This window comes from Tasmannia lanceolata, unplaced genomic scaffold (genome assembly GCF_043159265.1).
Source record: "Tasmannia lanceolata isolate RefF3 unplaced genomic scaffold, GAP_Taslan_0.1 ptg000004l, whole genome shotgun sequence".
Lineage (NCBI taxonomy): Eukaryota > Viridiplantae > Streptophyta > Magnoliopsida > Canellales > Winteraceae > Tasmannia > Tasmannia lanceolata.
The window spans coordinates 7,273,634-7,290,656 of record NW_027518681.1 but is presented as its reverse complement, the minus strand read 5'-3'; the positions used below and the strand labels follow the sequence as shown (position 1 = coordinate 7,290,656).

General features: G+C 40.4%; 1 protein-coding gene across 1 annotated transcript in view; it reads right to left on the bottom strand.

Moving 5' to 3' along the window:
• DCL3 (dicer-like 3) overlaps positions 1-17,023 on the bottom strand; it is a 53,939-nt gene that overhangs the window by 15,557 nt on the left and 21,359 nt on the right. Inside the window, exons 13-19 of the mRNA XM_077377865.1 lie at positions 8,907-9,125; positions 8,548-8,813; positions 6,557-6,831; positions 5,928-6,445; positions 5,537-5,634; positions 2,143-2,378; positions 1,834-2,043 (exon numbers count right to left, since the gene is read on the bottom strand). Of these exons, the coding sequence (XP_077233980.1) occupies positions 1,834-2,043; positions 2,143-2,378; positions 5,537-5,634; positions 5,928-6,445; positions 6,557-6,831; positions 8,548-8,813; positions 8,907-9,125 (1,822 nt within the window). The remainder of the gene's footprint in view (positions 1-1,833; positions 2,044-2,142; positions 2,379-5,536; positions 5,635-5,927; positions 6,446-6,556; positions 6,832-8,547; positions 8,814-8,906; positions 9,126-17,023) is intronic.

Sequence of the window (17,023 nt, the reverse complement as noted above, 5' to 3'; positions counted from 1 at the left end):
TGGAGACCAAAGAGAGATCACATCCAATGCATAAGAGACCTCAAGGGGAATTGTTGATATCAAAAATTGTAGTGGTAAGAATATGTAGCAATAGTATGATTGTGTCAGCCCATACACGCCAGTGAGCACCTCAACACTTCCAAAATTACATGAGCTCTCTCTCTCTCTCTCTCTCTCTCTCTCTTCCTTTCTTTTCTTCTTCTCTCTTCATATCTTCTACAAGTTAACATCACTACAAACATCACTTTGAGGAGAACTACTCTTCCTCCGCTTAGGTTGGGAAGTTGAACTAGAAACTATAAATTTAACTTTTGAATTTATAGTTAATGTTCTAGGCTCTAATTCAAGTTCTAAGTTCTAACAATTGTGCACATTATGCAAGTAAAGTTAAAGGTAAACCACAAAAAAAGTGTAGAAGATGACAAGTCTCTTAGTGATCAACAGGCACACTAGAAATTAGCGTAAAGTGGCTCAATCTCACAATTAGTATCCGGAGGTAGTGTTAAGTCAATGTAGGCATGATCCTCATTTACATGTAGTTCATCGAATTTTTATATAAATTAAATGAACTCCTAGAAAGGGAATTTTGAACACCCGAGTAGGCACCTCAATATCAGGTCAACCGGATGTGGATTGAGCTGGATTTCCTAGTGTTAAGTCAACTTTTGGTTACTACACATTTGTGCATGGCAATTTGGAAAGTAGACTTTAGGGCGATGGCTCACACTTGTTGCAAGATAATTTGGTTGAAAAGTGTGCTATAAAATTGATTTTATTGTGATCTTGTGCAATTTTTTTGTGAAACAAGCGACTATTTATATAGCCTCAAATCCAGTCTTCACGAGAGAAGAATATAAATAGAAGTAGAATCTTGTTTTTAAGAAAAAATATAACACATGATATAGTATACTATAGTATACTACTAGTGCACTTATGATTTTGATTTCACTATGTGTTTCGGTTTCAGTAGGGATGGGACAAAAACATTTTGATCATTTCGTGTCGGTTTCAGTAGGGATGGGACAAAAACATTTTGATCATTTCGTGTCGGTTTCGATGAAAATTTTTAACTATCATCAGGAGTAATTGTGTACACTAGTCAAGGATTACTGAAAACTAATTGTGCGTGGAGGAAATCAGTCACAATTATTCTCCCAACTTTTCTTTCTATCCTCTAACAGAACTACTATTTACTATTGAGAAGTTTGTATTCAGACAAGAACTTGCCAAAGGTAAAACTGAGTTGACCTGAGCAAGTAAAGGAGTTCCTAATAGAATTGGTAGGGCCAAAACCTTGACAACTAGGCAGATTCAGTGATTGACTCAGATTGATATTAATCAGTAACAGAACCCATACCAAAGTCTCAACACACTAGCTTATGGAGGGCTAATATTTTGTAAAGGGTAAAGAGTAGTCATTGTTTTGCTTTCTTGGCCACATCACGGTGTATTTGGATAAAGAAATAATGAGGTCCTAATATTAGAAACTTCAGATTGCACCTGGTGGGGTTAAGTTGTTCCAGTTCACACCATAATGGAAACCACTTTGTATTGTTTTGTACAGTTGAACTGCATAGCTTAATTCTGATAAAAGTGCTTCACAGGACCCAAAGAGCAACCCAGTTTTCTATGGTTAACTATTGATGGCTCTATTTTCTTTCTAAAATAGTGACCAATACATGCTTTCATTTTTGAACTATAGTATTAAAAGTGAAAGGAAAAAAAAGTAGTAAAAAAGTTTCAATTGAGAACCCCACTTCTCTCCCCATTCATATACTCAATGGTCGTTGGATCCAAGTTTAGATAATTACGAGCAAAAAATTGGTTGCATACCTGTAACTTACGATAGGTTCCAAGTTTATGAAGTGTTGAATTACAAACAGCCCATGATCTACGTGTAGACAATAACCCTTCATGCTTATTAGGATATTTCAGAAAGAGATGGCAGCTCACAGCATATTTTAACACCGAGTCCCCCAACAGTTCCAAACGCTCAAGAGAAAAGTCTTCATTACATCTTAAAGTGGTAATTGCTTCCAGAATCTAAGCATAGAAAACTTCAATTAGACTAATAAAAATATTGAAAATGATCATTAGGACACTATCAAACACACATGAATATTTCAAGAAAAAATGACGAACCAGAAGACTTGATATATGACAATTGCTAGGATGATAAGCAATTTCCTCTCTTAGCTGGCTGGCCAACAGTAGGGATTCCAATCGATGCATCAAAGAAGGTAGCAAGTAAAATGACTTTAAGACATTTATGGATATACCAACGCCGACTAAAAGTTCTGGAGGCATGTGGACGTGAGCCTGTGGCTTTTGTACTTTGTCATGGGCAGTGTTGCCTGCCCTGCTATTTATGGAACCACCTGGCAGAAAAGCCACAACATTAGTATGTAGAAAGGGACAATAGATTAATATACAACATTTTATACTGTAATGTGGAGTCATGAACCATATCCCAACATTCATAACAGAGAGAGAGAGAGAGAGCAGACAAGACACGTGGGTAAAATTGTCTATCCATCTGATCAATAAAATACAATGAACGTTAATTAAATGGAGAAAATAAGCAGATGAAATCATGTAACTACCAAAAGCATTATTGGTGCAACAAATATCGAAATGGTTCCGTCTCTAGCCTAGATGTCAACATGCTAAAAAGTGCAAAATATACACCTCAAATATATGATCAAGATACTTGAGGCTTGTCCCATACGCGAGAAATACTCCACAGAAATGGAAACACTTAGGTTTCAGATGGAAATTTCGGTGGATATCCAGTAAAATAATCACGGAAACGTATAGAAACCTATGCAAATGATAGAATTTTAAGATAAAACTTCAGGAAATGCTAAAAAAGCACAAATACACACTTAGAAACCATCACAAAAGCAAGTTAGTCATCCATAATGGTTTGACAACATCAAACACCGAGTGGCATGCGCTGTCGGAATAACTCAGTACATCGACATTTCACATGTAATTCATATATATATATATATATATATATATAGAGAGAGAGAGAGAGAGAACATTTCCTACACACTTGTGTAGGTAAGTTACCTACACACTACCTTAAAATACAGTGGGGGCCCACATTGTTTGGGTGATCCAAACCATTCATTTGAATGCTCCTCACATAGATAGGGCGTCCACAAAAAATCAGATCCATAGGATCATCCTAACCATTCAAACTATGGAGGCAAAAAATGGACTAATTTGTGAAGGTTTATACACGTCCATTTTACCTCCACAAATCGTAGGGTTGGGATGATCCTATGGATCTGATTTTTTGTGGACACCCTATCTATGTGAGGACCATTCAAATGAATTGTTTGGATCACCCAAACAATGTGGGCCCCCACTGTATTTTAAGGTAGTGTGTAGGTAACTTACCTATACAAGTGTGTAGGAAATGTTCTCTCACATATATATATATATATATATATATATATATATATATATAGAGAGAGAGAGAGAGAGAGAGAAAACGGTTTCTACACACAAGTGTAGATAAGTTATCTACACACAAGTGTAGATAATTTATCTACACACTAGCTTAAATACAGTGGGGGCCCACATTGTTTGGGTGATCCAAAGCATTCATTTGATGGGCCCTCACATAGATAAGGTGTGCCCAAAAAATCAGCTTCATAGGATCATCCTAACCCTTCGAACCGTGGAGGCAAAAAATGGACAGATTTGTGAAGGTTTATACACGTTCATTTTACCTCCACAAATTGTAGGGTTGGGATGATCCTTTGGAGCTGATGCTTTGGGCACACCTTATCTATATGAGGGCCCATCAAATGAATGGTTTGGATCACCCAAACAATGTGGGCCCCCACTGTATTTTAAGCTAGTGTGTAGATAATTTATCTACACTTGTGTGTAGAAACCGTTTTCTCATATGTGTGTGTGTGTGTGTGTGTGTGTGAGCATGCATTTGCTGCGCTCGAGCCCAGAAACAGGGTGGGGCCACATTTTGGGTGGGATTCAAAGCATGCATTTGATGGGCCCTTTCATGGGTAGGGTGTCCACCAAAAATCAGCACCATTGGATCACCTTAGGGTGTCCATTTGTGGGGGCAAAAAATGGACAGATTTGTGGACAAACAGTATCTGTCCATTTTTGGCCCCACAAATGGACACCCATTGGTGATCCAATGGAGCTGATTTTTGGTAGGCCCCCCATCCATGATGGGGCCTTCCAAATGAATGCTTAGGATCACCCCCCAATGGCCCCACCCCCCTGTTTCTGTGCTCGAGCGCAGCAACCCTTCTCTCTCTCTCTCTCTCTCTCTCTCTCTCTCTCTATATATATATATATATATATATATATATATATATATATATAGAGGAATAAGATTGTACGCTCGACCGTACCTAAAGTTAGGTACGGTAGAGTGCCAAATCACATGGGTCCCCCATTTTTGGTGGGCATCTAAACCATTCATTTGCAAGGCCCCATCATAGATAGGGTGCATACCAAAAATCAGCTCCATAGGATCATCCTAACCCATCCATTTGTGGAGGCCAAAATGGACAGACAGTGTTTGTCCACAAATCTGCCCATTTTGGCCTCCAGTTTTGGAGGGGTTAGGATGATTCAATGGTGCTGATTTTTGGTATGCACCCTATCTATGATGGGGCCTTGCAAATGAATGGTTTAGATGCCCACCAAAAATGGGGGACCCATGTGATTTGGCACTCTACCGTACCTAACTTTAGGTACAGTCGAGCGTACAATCCTTTTCCTCATATATATATATATATATATATATATATATATATATATATATATATATATATATATATAAGGGCCTTTTTGGTACACACCATATCCATGGAAGGGCCTTCCAAATGAATGCTTTGGATCCCCCAAAAAATGTGGCCCCACTATGGTTTGTGCAGCCATGCACATACTTCATTTCCTATATATATAAAGACGCTTGGTAGAAATCTGTTAAGCATAATTTGTTCCAAGTTGGGCATGGATGATATCCAAATTAAGGGCGAGTGTTAAGAGTGTTGTGATGCGGCCCATCACTAATTTTTTATTTCTAGAGATTATATAAAAACCCACAGAGGAGTCGTGGAGTTTAACTTTATAGCCTAAAAATTTCCCCCTTTCATTTCTTCCTCTTCTTTATTGTTTCACTACCCTACAAATTTCCCCCTTTCATTTATTCTTCTTTATTACTTCTCTTTCTCTCTTTTTTGTCTCTCCTCTCCTTCCTAGGACTTGCATCTTTAGTTGAATCTTTCTTCTTTTACCTTAGCCATTCATAGTAAATTCCATGCATTCCTTCAAATATATGCACACATATTAGAAAATATATTCTAGAATCTACTTAGTATGATTTGCAACTTTGCATCTACAGAACTAATATAAAATTTTCACTATAGAAAAGCAATGTGAGTCGAAAAGAGGAGAACCCATAAGACTATACAAGCATGAGCTACCATATAGTGAGTCTGAATATAGATAACTAAAAAAATCAAAAACATGCAAATTAACAAACCTTCATGCCTGGACTTTGAAGAAAGAAGGTTGTGTGGGTTATGAGATTGCTTTAACAACAATAATGGCTGTCCTGGGTGCCGAAGCTCAATGCCATACCTGGACAGATGGTAGCATCAATAAACTAGGAACTGCCGACATGAAGGAAATGAAATAACAAAATTTATAAGAGGAATGATAAATTCACAGGTGCCCTTGCCAAAAAAGGGGCAAAGGGCACCCCCATTGGTCAAATGCCATTAAGGACAGTTAAGATCTTAATTTTCTGTGCCATCTTAATGGCGTTTGACCAATGGAGGCGCCCTTTGCTCCTTTTTTGCAAGGGCGCCTGTGAATCTAGCATTCCTCAATTTATAAATAAAAAACAATATGCAAAGCAATAGATCACCAACTTCTTATTGAAGTAGTCCGAGAAACTTGTATAAACCAATGCCATATCAGAACTCTCCTCAAATGGACTCTCCGCAGATGTTTCAAGCTTTACATCGAGGACAGAGTAAATTCTCCCTGTATGAATGGCCAAAACCACCATATCTTTAAGGTTGTGAAATTGAACAGAATTATTAGCCAATTGGATAACATTTGATCTCGATGGGCTTGTGCTACCTAAGGCTGAATCCCCCATGCTGCTAGTTGAACAAGGCTCGGCACCTAGTAAGGAGCCTTTCTTCAAAAATTCAACTACAAAGGCACATGCATAGATTACCTTCCAATCAATGCTCAAAGTTTCATCACTTGATATCGACAAATCCAATGGTAGAAGCAAATACATAGTTGGGGTGTTCCAAAGTGATTTATTTTTTGTCTCAAGTAAAAAATTTCTCTGTATGCCAGATGATTTGGATCCAACAAACAGCTTGCCATATAATCCATTAAAGAGAAATTCATGGAACAGTTTTGATTTTTCCACCTGGTACCGAAAATAAAAAAAGTCAACACATAATTGAAAGAAACAAATTTTTTAAGAATTACTTTGAATAAAACAACAGCGGATTCACATATTTATTTTTGCAATAGGGACCTGCTCAGAATCTAAGTGGACTTGTCCATAGGATGAAATAGATGATTTGACCGACTTGTCAACTAAGTAAAGATCCACTTCTGTGTTTGCTACATCGTCATCTAGTGTTGCCTCAACTAAGAGTACAAACCCAGAGTAATGCTCTCCGACACGATCACAAGAGAAATTTATCTTATAAGCCTGCAATGTTACACCACCATTGGGTCTGTGCGCCCAGGTACCTGATAAAGCACGAACAATGCTTGTCCCATGTAGTTCCTTCCTTTTTGTTGTTCCTTCAAACACGTACAAAAAAAGAGTACCTTCAAAAAATGCAAAATTCTAACACATACAAGATATATATACAAGGAATTCTAACACAAGCACAAGATACATATACAAGGAATTCCAACACACAACATTCTTTGCTAGATTCTACCCTACATTGAATTTACTAAACATGCTTTACTTTTTAATTGTAAAACAAATTGTACGGCTGTTCTTAGTGCCTTTTCTTATTTATTTGAACTCAGTTTCCATTTGTCTCTTCTTCATTCACACCAATTGACTGTCCCGATCACCACTTAGTTGTCCCTCCCACAACCATCTCTGTCTCTTTCACGCCTTGGCGCCTTGCTAAGAACTCCATTGTGACAGGGTTTTATACAGCGGCCCTATTTGCAAATTATTTTGCAGTGATGAGAAAACCTTGAATAATTGGATAAATATCATTCGGCCAAACCCAATATAGGAAAGGGTTTAGGCCACGATCATAAAAAAGGGTTTCTGCAGACAGAGGTTGTGGCCATGGTGGAAGTGTTTTTTATCACTGGCAGTGTGATTTGATGCAACACTATAGGTCCTTCAAACAAGAAATTGAAGAAGATTGACCTTTGAAGAAAGAAATTGTCCTGAACTTTGGTGAATTTTATTTGAATTTTCAGAATCTTTTTATTGGTAGAATGTCCATGTTTTAGAAAGATGGGAATGATTAAAGCTTCTGAGTTTCTATTTTGAAGAAAAGTTCAGGATAGAAGGTCACATTTTTAGGGGAGATCTGAGCTAGTTTTCTATGCAAAGTTTCTATTTTTGTTCTTAACGGTTTGTAGATGTCTTGAAAGTGTTATAATGTTAGAAAGTGTGTAGAAACGGTCATGAATGTCTCTAGGAAGGGAGACCCATATGATACAATGAATATAGTATTGGAATAAGAGTTTGTTTAGGGTTTTTGGTTAATGGAAGGGGATATAGCAGCAAATGTTAGTTAAAGAAGAGATAAAAGAAGAGTTTATAATAAAAGAAGACTTAATATTAAGAGAGGTAAACACAATATTCAATAAAAAAAACTGAATTCCACAATTGAAATGGTACAAAACGTGTCCACACAGCCACATTAAGTCTAACACTTGTAACAGTACCTTTAAAATTGTCCAAAGGAGTGTCAACACATGTGGACATGCATGCTGTGTCGGATACGGCAGGACAAGTGTGTCGGCAATAAATTCAAAGTGTCAGCTAATGAGCTAAATCATAGAATATAACGTAAATATTCAAATACAATTTACATGATTGATTATGTAACATGTATTTATAAAGGGAAATGATAAATGCGCCCCTTTTCATCACTTGGGACACCCAGCTGCATTGTACGTGGCAATCCGGTCACTTCATTCCTTCAAATGTGAAGTACATCAGCCCCTTTGCAGTCATAGATACACTGAAGCTGGGTGTCCCTAGTAATGAAAAGGGCACATTTATCATTTCCCTTTATAAATAATCTAATATATCGAATAAATTAAAGATGTTGTAGTAGTGCTCTTGATGCGAGGTGTCAAGTGTCTCCCCAATAGTACAGTGATGCTAAGCAATTGATTAGATATGGATGGACAACCTAGCTCAATGTCCACCGCCCGCAACTAATCCGTTTTTTAAAAAAAATCAACTCAATAAGCATAAGGCAAATATAAAAAAATCAACTCAATAAGCATAAGGCAAATAAAGACATCCCCTACCTGCGCCTGAAGCAGATTCTTTGGTCATTTTAATCTGATCATTTTCCGAAGGCTCTTCAATTGAAGGGAGAAGATGGTCATCAAGTGCCCCCATTTGATGCAATTTTTTACAAGCCTCTAAGCATACAAGCTGCTTTGATAGGTGAGAGCTTCTGCTTTCGGGACCTTCTATATTTTGAAATGCCGCATTAGGAGGTAATATTAATGTACAGACATAAGAGTTTCCATATGATTCACACTGAAAGATTGGCTTTGGAGTGAAGTACCTAGGTCAAACAACCAGGTCCAACTTGAAAATGCATATGGTTTTAACATCAAGTATAATAAAAATGTGAAAATTTGACAAAAGAATATCATACTTATCTCCAGGGAGCTTCTCACAGTATCTGTAGATAAGGCTCACACTAGAATCAATAGTAACGGTTGCTCCAGTCGACTCGACAAAATATGCCTTTGTTTCCTCACAGAAGGGCTCCTTAGAAGTGCATGTATCAGGACATCTATTTAACGCAGTATCTGTCACAGAACGCTCACTCCTAATGATATCAAATAAAAGATTCCTCTGGTTGATGTTTCCCCTGCAGATATTTATCTTTAGAACTCATTATGCAATGAGGTACTGCTGCCAATAAAACTAATATTTTTTTAAGTCAGCCTAAAGGCCTACACGGTTTCCCTCCAATTTGGGCATCATATCACCAAGAAGCAACGAAAGGTCACTATAATTAAAATTCAATAAGGAACAATATACATATGCATATATACATATGTGTGTGTGTGAAACAACCAATTACTCCAAAAGCTTAAGCTGTTGGAGTTGGTGTTATTTAACTGATTATACTTCAACAATATATATATATATATATATATATATATATATATATATATATATAGAGAGAGAGAGAGAGAGGAAACTGTTGGTGCGCTTAAGCTCACCAAGCTTATGGTGCGCTTAAGCACCCAATCACATGGGTCCCACATTTTCTGTGGTGATCCAAACCATTCATTTGCAAGGCCCTATCGTAGATAGGGGGTGTACCAAAAATCAGCTCCATAGGATCATCCTAACCCCTCCATTTGTGGAGGACAAAAATGGGCAGATTTGTGGACAAACAATGTCTGTCCATTTTGACCTCCACAAATGGATGGGTTAGGATGATTCTATGGAGCTGATTTTTGGTACACCCCCCATCTATGTAAGGGCCTTTCAAATGAATGCTTTGGATCATCCTAACAAAGTGCCCCCCCCATGTGATTGGGCGCTTAAGCGCACCATAAGCTTGGTGAGCTTAAGCGCACCAACAGTTTCCTCACACACACACACACACACACACACACACACACACGAAAAACATAGCCACACTCCCTTCTCTTAATAACAGCACTTATCCCTTCATTTTACGCTGTTATGATTAGATGCTTAAGGCTGTTACAACTCTTAAAAAGCTGTCAACAGCCAATAAAAAGTGTGTAATGAAGTGAAGAGTCACATTATGAAAAGGCAATTCGGTTATACTTTCTATATGTTTGTGTATGTAAGACATATATACATTATGCTAGTATTTTGGGCCCACACTATGCATGGGTGTAAATGGTGGGCCTACTCCATCAAAACATGAGGTGTGAAATGGTGGGCCCCACCCCATCAAAACATGACGTGTAAAATGGCGGGCCCCACACTAATGCAGAGGTTTGGTTAGATATGGTGGGCCCAAGTCATAAGAACATTAGGGGTAAATAAAGGGACCCACCTATGCAAGGGTTTAGGTAGAGATGGTAGGTCCTGCCCCATTAAAAGATGAGGTGTCGAATCGTAGGTCCTGCCCCATTAAAAGATGAGATGTAAAATGGTGGGCCCCACCCTATGCATGAGTTTGGATGAAGATGATGGGCCCACCACATCAAAACATGATGTGTAGAATAGTGGGCCCCACCACACCATATCATGAGGTGTAAAATAGTGGGCCACACCATATAAAATAGGGTTGGGCAGAGATGGTGGGGCCCAGCCATTGAATGTTAGATTGATGGCATTCCAAGTAAAGACCGAGCAAAGGGATCTTACTTTCACCCCCAATTCAAGGCTGGAGTCCATAATATGGAGCCATTGCAACTCTAGCTTTCATTTAGTATTTAAGTTTTTACCATTGAGGACAAGAATGTATATCTATCTATCTATAATATATACAGTTGAGAGAGGTAGAGAAAAGAGAGAAAGTAAAGAGTGAGAGAAAAGATTGAGTTAGGGTTCTCCCCCTCACTCATGTAATATAAATAATAAAGAGTGAAGTACAAAGACAAGTATGCCCAATAAAGACCTAAAGACCTGTTAACACTCCCCCTCAAGCTGGAATGTAGATATCTAACATTCCTAGCTTGTTACAATTATCAACTAACTTAGCTCTACTTAGAGGCTTCGTGAACATGTCTGCTAATTGATCTGTAGATCTGGTAAACACGGGAGATATGTAGCCTCGCTGAATCAAATCTCTAATGAAATGACAATCCACTTCAATATGTTTGGTCCTCTCATGGAAGACTGGATTCGTGGCAATGTAAATGGCGGATTTGTTGTCACAGTATAACTAAGCTAGAGAAGAAGAAGGAGGAGGAAATCCAATCTCTGAAAGTAAGGAACGTAGCCACATGAGTTCCCCACTCGTATGAGACATAGCTCTATATTCTGCCTCGGCACTGGATTTAGACACGACATCTTGTTTCTTACTTCTCCATGAAAGAAGATTATCTCCAATAAAGGTGCAATATCCTTTAGTAGACCGCCTATCAGCCGGAGATCCTGCCCAGTCTGCATCAGTGTATCCTTCAATTCTCTGGTGCCCATGCCTCTGAAATAACAACCCTTTACCTGGCGAACTCTTCAGATATCAAAATATCTGAAGTACAGCAGCCCAATGTGAAGTGCGAGGTGAGCTCATATGCTGGCTAACAGCGCTAACTGCAAAGGTAATATCTGGACGTGTAACAGTAAGATAAATGAGCTTACCAACTAACTGTCTGTATCGCCCTGGATCTTCTAACAGGACTCCCTCCTCGGGAGTAATTTCATATTCTGGTCCATAGGAGTTGAGGCAGGCTTGACTCCCATACAACCTGTCTCATCAAGAAGATCCAGAACATACTTCCTCTATGAGAGGTAGATACCCCTAGTCGAATAGGCAACCTCAATGCCCAGGAAATACCGAAGACGACCCAAATCCTTAGTAGAGAACTCTGTCTGAAGGAAGGATTTGAGCGTCTGAATGCCACCTGTTTCGCTACCAGTGATAATGATATCATCAACATATACTATCAACAGAACACAACCAGCCTGAGACTGAAAACTGAAGACGGAGTGATCAACTGCGCACTGCTTCATGCCAAAGCGAATAAGTGTAGCACTGAACTTCCCAAACCAAGCTCTCGGAGATTGCTTGAGACCATAAATGGATTTCCTCAAACAGCAAACAAGAGAAGATCTTTCCCCATGAGCAACATATCCATGAGGTTGCTCCATATAGACCTCTTCCTCCAAATCACCATGAAGAAAGGCATTCTTTACATCCAACTGATGAAGATGCCAGCCATGATTCACAGCAAGGGATAGCAGGACACGGACAGAAGGAATTTTCGCAACTGGTGAAAAAGCCTCACCATAATCAATCCCATATGTCTGCGTGTACCCTTTGGCAACAAGTTGAGCCTTAAGGCGCTCAACTGTGCCATCAGGAAGGTGCTTGACTGTATAAACCCAGTGACAACCAACGGGGCGAGCATCATATAGTAGAGGGACCAAATCCCATGTCTGATTGGCCTGAAGGGCCTGCATCTCAAGATCCATAGCCGCCCGCCAGCCTTGATGATCAAGTGCCTCCTGTAGAGTCTTAGGTAGAGAAATAGAGGACAAAGACGAAACAAAACTACGAAATACAGGGGTGAGAAAGTCATAAGACACAAAAGAGGAAATGGGATGAGCAGTACTGCGAGACCGAGTGCGAGAGGCAATGGGAGAGTCAGAATGTACCTCAGAAGTGGGGATCTCCGGCTGAGATGATGGCTCGGGCGGGGCTGAATGAGCAACAGATTTGGTCTGAGGCTGATACTGCTTCAATGATGGAGGTAGAGGGGCTGCACAAGGCGCTGACGTCGGCATAACAGTAGAATCAATTGTAGGGGAGGAATTGGACACCGGAGATGTAGAAACAGGGATGGGATCAGGAAGAACCGGAAGAGGAAGAACAGGAGTATGCGAGGAATCCTCCTGAAGTGTAGAGGGGGAGGGATCCAACGAGATGGACGGACTAAAAAATGACTAAGTCTCAAAGAATGTAACATCCGCCGAGACAAAGGATCGTCGCAGGTGAGGACTGTAGCAACGACAACCCTTTTGGGTCCGAGAGTAACCTAGAAAGATACACCGTTCGGCCCGAGGATCCAACTTATCTAATCCTGACCCAAGAACGTGGACAAAACAGAGACAGCCAAAAACTCGAGGTGTAAGGGGAAAGGGTCAGAGGTAGGACGGAGAATCGAGAACCGAGAGGTGCCACCAAGGACCGAAGAGGGAAGCCTATTCGCAGGTAGCATGCTGTGAGTACAGCATCAGCCCAATAGGTCTTAGGGACCCGCATCTGAAAGAGTAGTGTCCGGGCCCCATCTAACAAGGAGCGAAGCTTCCTCTCAGCCACTCCATTCTGCTGAGAGGTATGAGCACATGAGGACTGATGAAGAATGCCTCGCGAAGAGAGGAATTCCTGAAAACCATTTGAGTAAGAGAAATATTCCTTTGCATTGTCAGTGCGAAGACATTGGATAACACATGAGAATTGATTACTAACTTCAGCATAGAAATCACGAAACACAGAAAAAACTTTAGAACGATCTTTTATTAAATAAGTCCATGTCATACGTGAATAGTCATCAATAAAGACCACAAAATAGCGAAATCCAAATAAAAAGGTAGTCCTCGCAGGACCCCATACATCAGAATGAACAAGAGCAAAAGGGTGTGAAGCCCAACTAACAGTCATAAAGGGAAATGGCACACGATGATGCTTCCCAAGTTCACAGGCCTCACACTGAAAAGACCTAACAGATGAAGAAGGAACGAAGGGAATCCTGCGTAAACGCTCCATAGACGGGTGACCTAGACGGCAGTGCCACTGGTATGCATCGACCGAGCCATGTAGAATCGGATGGGACAGAGTGCAGTCGAGACGATAAAGGCCATCCACCTCACGGCCCGAGCCAATCGTCCTCCCAGTCGAGAGATCCTGAAAAAGACAATATGAAGGAAAAAATGAGATAAAACAACGAAGATGCTTTGTTAATTGACTAACATAAAGTAAACTGAAATGTGACTTGGGGACACAGAGCACAGATGATAATGTAATGCCTGGTGAAGGGGAACAACTGCCAACACCAGTGATAGGAGAGGTACTCCCATCAGCAAGAGTAATAGAACGTGAAACAACATGATGAAAATCATGTAAAGATGACTGGGTACCTGTCATGTGATGAGATGCTCCGGAATCAATAATCCAGGAGCTAGAACTAAAGAGGAACGAAGCAGGAAAACTACCTGGTTGAACAAGACCAGCAGTAGGAGGGCAGTTGGCAGACCTAAAACGCTGTAGCTCATCATAGTCGGCACGAGAGACGACCATCTGATCGGTCGGAGTAGCCAGTGGTGTCTGTGAGGGGCTGTCAATAGGAGCAAGCGAATCTGGAAGGGCAAGATGTGCATTACGGCCCTGACGAGGATATGGAGTGTGACGCAGCTCAGGATGGAGATCAAAGCATGTCTCGTGATAGTGACCCTCACGCCTACAATGAGTACAATAGGGCGGAGCTCGACCTCCACGGCCACCCTTTCGGCCGCCGCCATGTCCACCTCGGCTAGTATCGCGACCACGACCGCGACCAAAAATGCCTCCTCCTCAGGAAGGGCGGTCAGCGGCTCCATAAGCAGCAGTAGTCGAGACATCCACGAGAGTAGGAACAGTAATGCCAAATGCACACTGCTGAGCTCGTAAAAATACCTCCTGAAGAGTGGGTACAGTACCAGACCCAAGGATGTGCTGTCGAAGATGAGTGAACTCTGGTCCAAGACCCTCAAGGAAATGAACAACACGGAGCTGATCCCGCTGTCTGGCTGCCGTGGTAAGATCAGTGGTGAGAGGCATAAGAGCATCCAGCTGCTGGCAATAGGAGACAAACTGTCTGTAGTAATCATGGACTGTAGAATCACCGCGCCTGTGACCCATCCAGTGCGAATAAGTGTCACAGAGACAGGCGACATTCCCCTCACCAGAATATAATGCCGCAGTGTGCTCCCATACCTTTTTGGCAGTAGGGAGATCCATCATGGTGCTAGCAATGGCAGGGGTCATACTCTGCCATAGAAGTGTACGAACAAGGGCATCATCTACATCCCAATCATCAAAGGTAGGGTCAGTCTCAGGAGGGGGATCACGACGAATAACAGAAATCTTTCGTCGGGCCTTCAGATATGTCTCCACAGCAATCTTCCAAGTCAAATAGTTGGATCCATCAAGACGGGAAGCGGTAATCGGTGGGAATGACGCATCCACCGAAGACAACGACGACGACGCAGCCTGACGCGGCTAGGAACTAGTAGCCATAGCTGGAGTACGAATAGTAGGGTCCTCAATATGAGGGGTATCTTCCATAAGAGACCGGGAAGAAGACTAAAGAGGACCAACAACGAGCAAGTAGAGACAAGGATGAAGACTATAAGCAAGCTAATAGACCGCGGCTTCGTGAGGAGGACAACATATGCATAAGGGAGGCATGAGATAGCCTCACGACATAAAGACAAAGTCGAGACAACTCCGAGACACAAACATCGCAATGATGTAAGTACAAATCCAGAACAACACCATGAAGATAGTGATCAAGCCGAACAAGAAAATCTAGAGCATAGCTATGACCCAAAAGAAGAAGAAGAGATTATGATAGATCAGATTAGGGCAAGGAGAGTGGGGAAAAGAGGGTACTGTAGCGATGTACTGCAGCAGTATTGTAACGGGTACTGTAGCGATGTACTATGGCGATTCAGTGTAGCAGTACTGTAGCGATGTGCTATAGCAGTACTGTAGCGATTTACTGTAGCGGGTACTGTAGCAAATAATGGAGGGGTTATGGTTAGGGTTAGGGATGGAGAAGATGGAGGTGGATGTTAAGGTTAGAGTTAGGGAAAAAAGAAGGAAAGAAAAGAAAAGAAAAGAAAAAAAATGGCCCTGGGCATCCATGCCCTAGAGCTCTAATACCAAGTTGAGAGAGGTAGAGAAAGAGAGAAAGTAAAAAGTGAGAGAAAAGATTGAGTTAGGGTTCCCCCCCCCCCTCACTCATGTAATATAAATAATAAAGAGTGAAGTATAAAGACAAGTATGCCCTTGGGCATTACAATAAAGACCTAAAGACCTGTTAACATATACTAAGCAGGTTTCTTTCAGTTGTCATTCACTTTTTTCCAAGAAATTTTTTTCATTTGAAAACATTTACCCTTGCTAAATTGGTTTTACTACCAATTAATTGGGTTTTGCGGCTTTTGCCGCTCCTGATTTCTTACTAACATTCAATTTTCCCACTACTAAATCAGTTATGCGGATTTAACCCCACTAACTCATCCGAAATTCAATTTTGAAGATACACCTGCTAAATCACTTTTGATTTATCGCTACTTTCACGCTAGCCTTTAATTTTCTTCCTACTAATTCCATTTTCCACATTTTAATCGGTTTTGCTGAATTTACCCCTACTAATTGGGTCATTAATTTAGTGATACACCTGCTAAATCGGTCTTGTATCATCCCTACTAAATCGCTTTTGATGACAAGGACCATAAGGTATTCTAACCATCCTAAATTAAAAATTTATGGGAGGAATGAGACTAACACCCACACCACCATATTTTGATAATAACACTCCTCACTTTGTTTTGTAATTTTTAATTAGCTTTTCAATGCCCAAGATGCTATCAACAACCAATCAAAGGAATGTAAAAGTAAAACAAAGTGAGTAATGCCACTATCAAAATATAGTAGTCCGATTTCATTCCCCAGAGAATTCACCTATATAATTGGGTACTGGCGGGCTCATTGTGACTATGGCACACGTGCACAAGACTGTCCGATCACAATGCCGACAATATGGTAACAAGATACACAACCATATTAATGAATTACAAAGAATTCTAACAAATATTTAAGATACTTTCAATTTACACATGCAAGGTTTTAAATTTCAGTTTCGGTCGACACGAAAATGGAAAATTTTCAGTTTCGGTGGAAATTTCGGTAGAAATCTTTCAAAATCACGGAAATGTATGGAAATATATGCAAATGGAGAAATTTTAAGATGAAGCTTTGGGAAATGCTAGAATAAACACAAATACGTACCTAGAAATCATCACAAAAGCAAAAAATCCATCCATAATAGCTTAATCATAGCGAGC